This window comes from Monodon monoceros, unplaced genomic scaffold (assembly GCF_005190385.1).
Source record: "Monodon monoceros isolate NGI ecotype Baffin Bay Population unplaced genomic scaffold, NGI_Narwhal_1 Super_Scaffold_22, whole genome shotgun sequence".
NCBI classification, from domain to species: Eukaryota; Metazoa; Chordata; class Mammalia; order Artiodactyla; family Monodontidae; genus Monodon; species Monodon monoceros.
This window is the reverse complement of record NW_021703779.1, coordinates 60,588,654-60,589,731: the sequence shown is the minus strand read 5'-3', so window position 1 is coordinate 60,589,731 and position 1,078 is coordinate 60,588,654. Positions and strand designations below refer to the sequence as shown.

The following is a 1,078-nucleotide window of genomic DNA, read 5'->3' as shown; positions in this document are numbered from 1 at the left end:
CAATTCAGAAATAGGCAATGGACTTGAATAGATATTTCTCCAAGAAGATATACAAATGGCTAATAAACACATGAAAAGATGCTCAACATCACTAATCATTACGGAAATGCAAATCAAAATCACAATGAGGTATAATTTCTCATCCATTAGGGTGGCTATTATTTTTTTTAATGGAAAATAACAAGTGTTGGTGAAGACGTGGAGAAATATGGAACTCTTGTTCATTGCTGATGGGAGTGTAAATGCCATTATGGAAAACAATTTGGCAGTTCCTCAAAAACTTAAACATAGAATTACCATATGATCCAGCAATTCTGCTTCTAGGTATAGACCCAAAAGAAATGAGAGAAGCAACTCAGATACTTGTACACCAATGTTTATTGCAACAGTATTCATAATACCCAAAAGGTGGAAACAATCCGTGTCCATCAACAGAGAATGGACAAACTGCAGTGTATACAAGCAATGGAATATTATTCAGACTTAAAAAGCGGTGAATGTGGGATAGGGAGGGTGGGAGGGAGGGAGACGCAAGAGGGAAGAGATATGGGAACATGTGTATATGTATAACTGATTCACTTTGTTATAAAGCAGAAACTAACGCACCATTGTGAAGCAATTATACTCCAATAAAGATGTAAAAAAAAAAAAGCAGTGAAATTCTGAAACATGCTACAATACGGATGAACCTTGAAAACTTTTTTTTTTTTTCAGAATACCCAGACTTGTTTTATTATAGTACATGGGCTGGGAATGATGGGAGGGGGTGGATGTTGTGGGCAACCACTGCCCTGATTAGCACCGGATGCCCATCCCAATGGCCATGAATGTGCCAAAGGTGCCGCCACTCTGCATCATGGTTTTCCCGATGCCGCCCATCAGCTCCCGACCCCGCATTCCGATCCTGAGACAGGAAAAGGTGCCGAAGAGCGCCCCGGCTGCCATGCCCACGGCGCAACCCATCACAAAGCCCATCTTCACGCGGTCGAAGCAGCTTGGCTGTGACTGTCCATAGGGGCCCACGGCCACCGGCATCTTGTTCGCGGCCTCAGTCGCTCAGCTCTACGTCTCGAACCTT

The 1,078-nt window shown here is 43.1% G+C and overlaps 1 protein-coding gene across 1 annotated transcript; it reads right to left on the bottom strand.

Annotated features, from left to right (window-relative positions):
* Positions 1-721: 721 nt before the first annotated feature.
* Positions 722-1,078, bottom strand: LOC114906355 (reactive oxygen species modulator 1). Its single transcript, XM_029241124.1, has one exon. The coding sequence runs from the start codon at positions 1,033-1,035 to the stop codon at positions 796-798; it is 240 nt and encodes a 79-aa protein (XP_029096957.1). The 5' UTR covers positions 1,036-1,078; the 3' UTR covers positions 722-795.

Coding starts and splice junctions, on each gene's coding strand:
- LOC114906355 (XM_029241124.1), bottom strand. CDS start 1,035: ATGCCGGTGGCCGTGGGCCCCTATGGACAGTCACAGCCAAGCTGCTTC.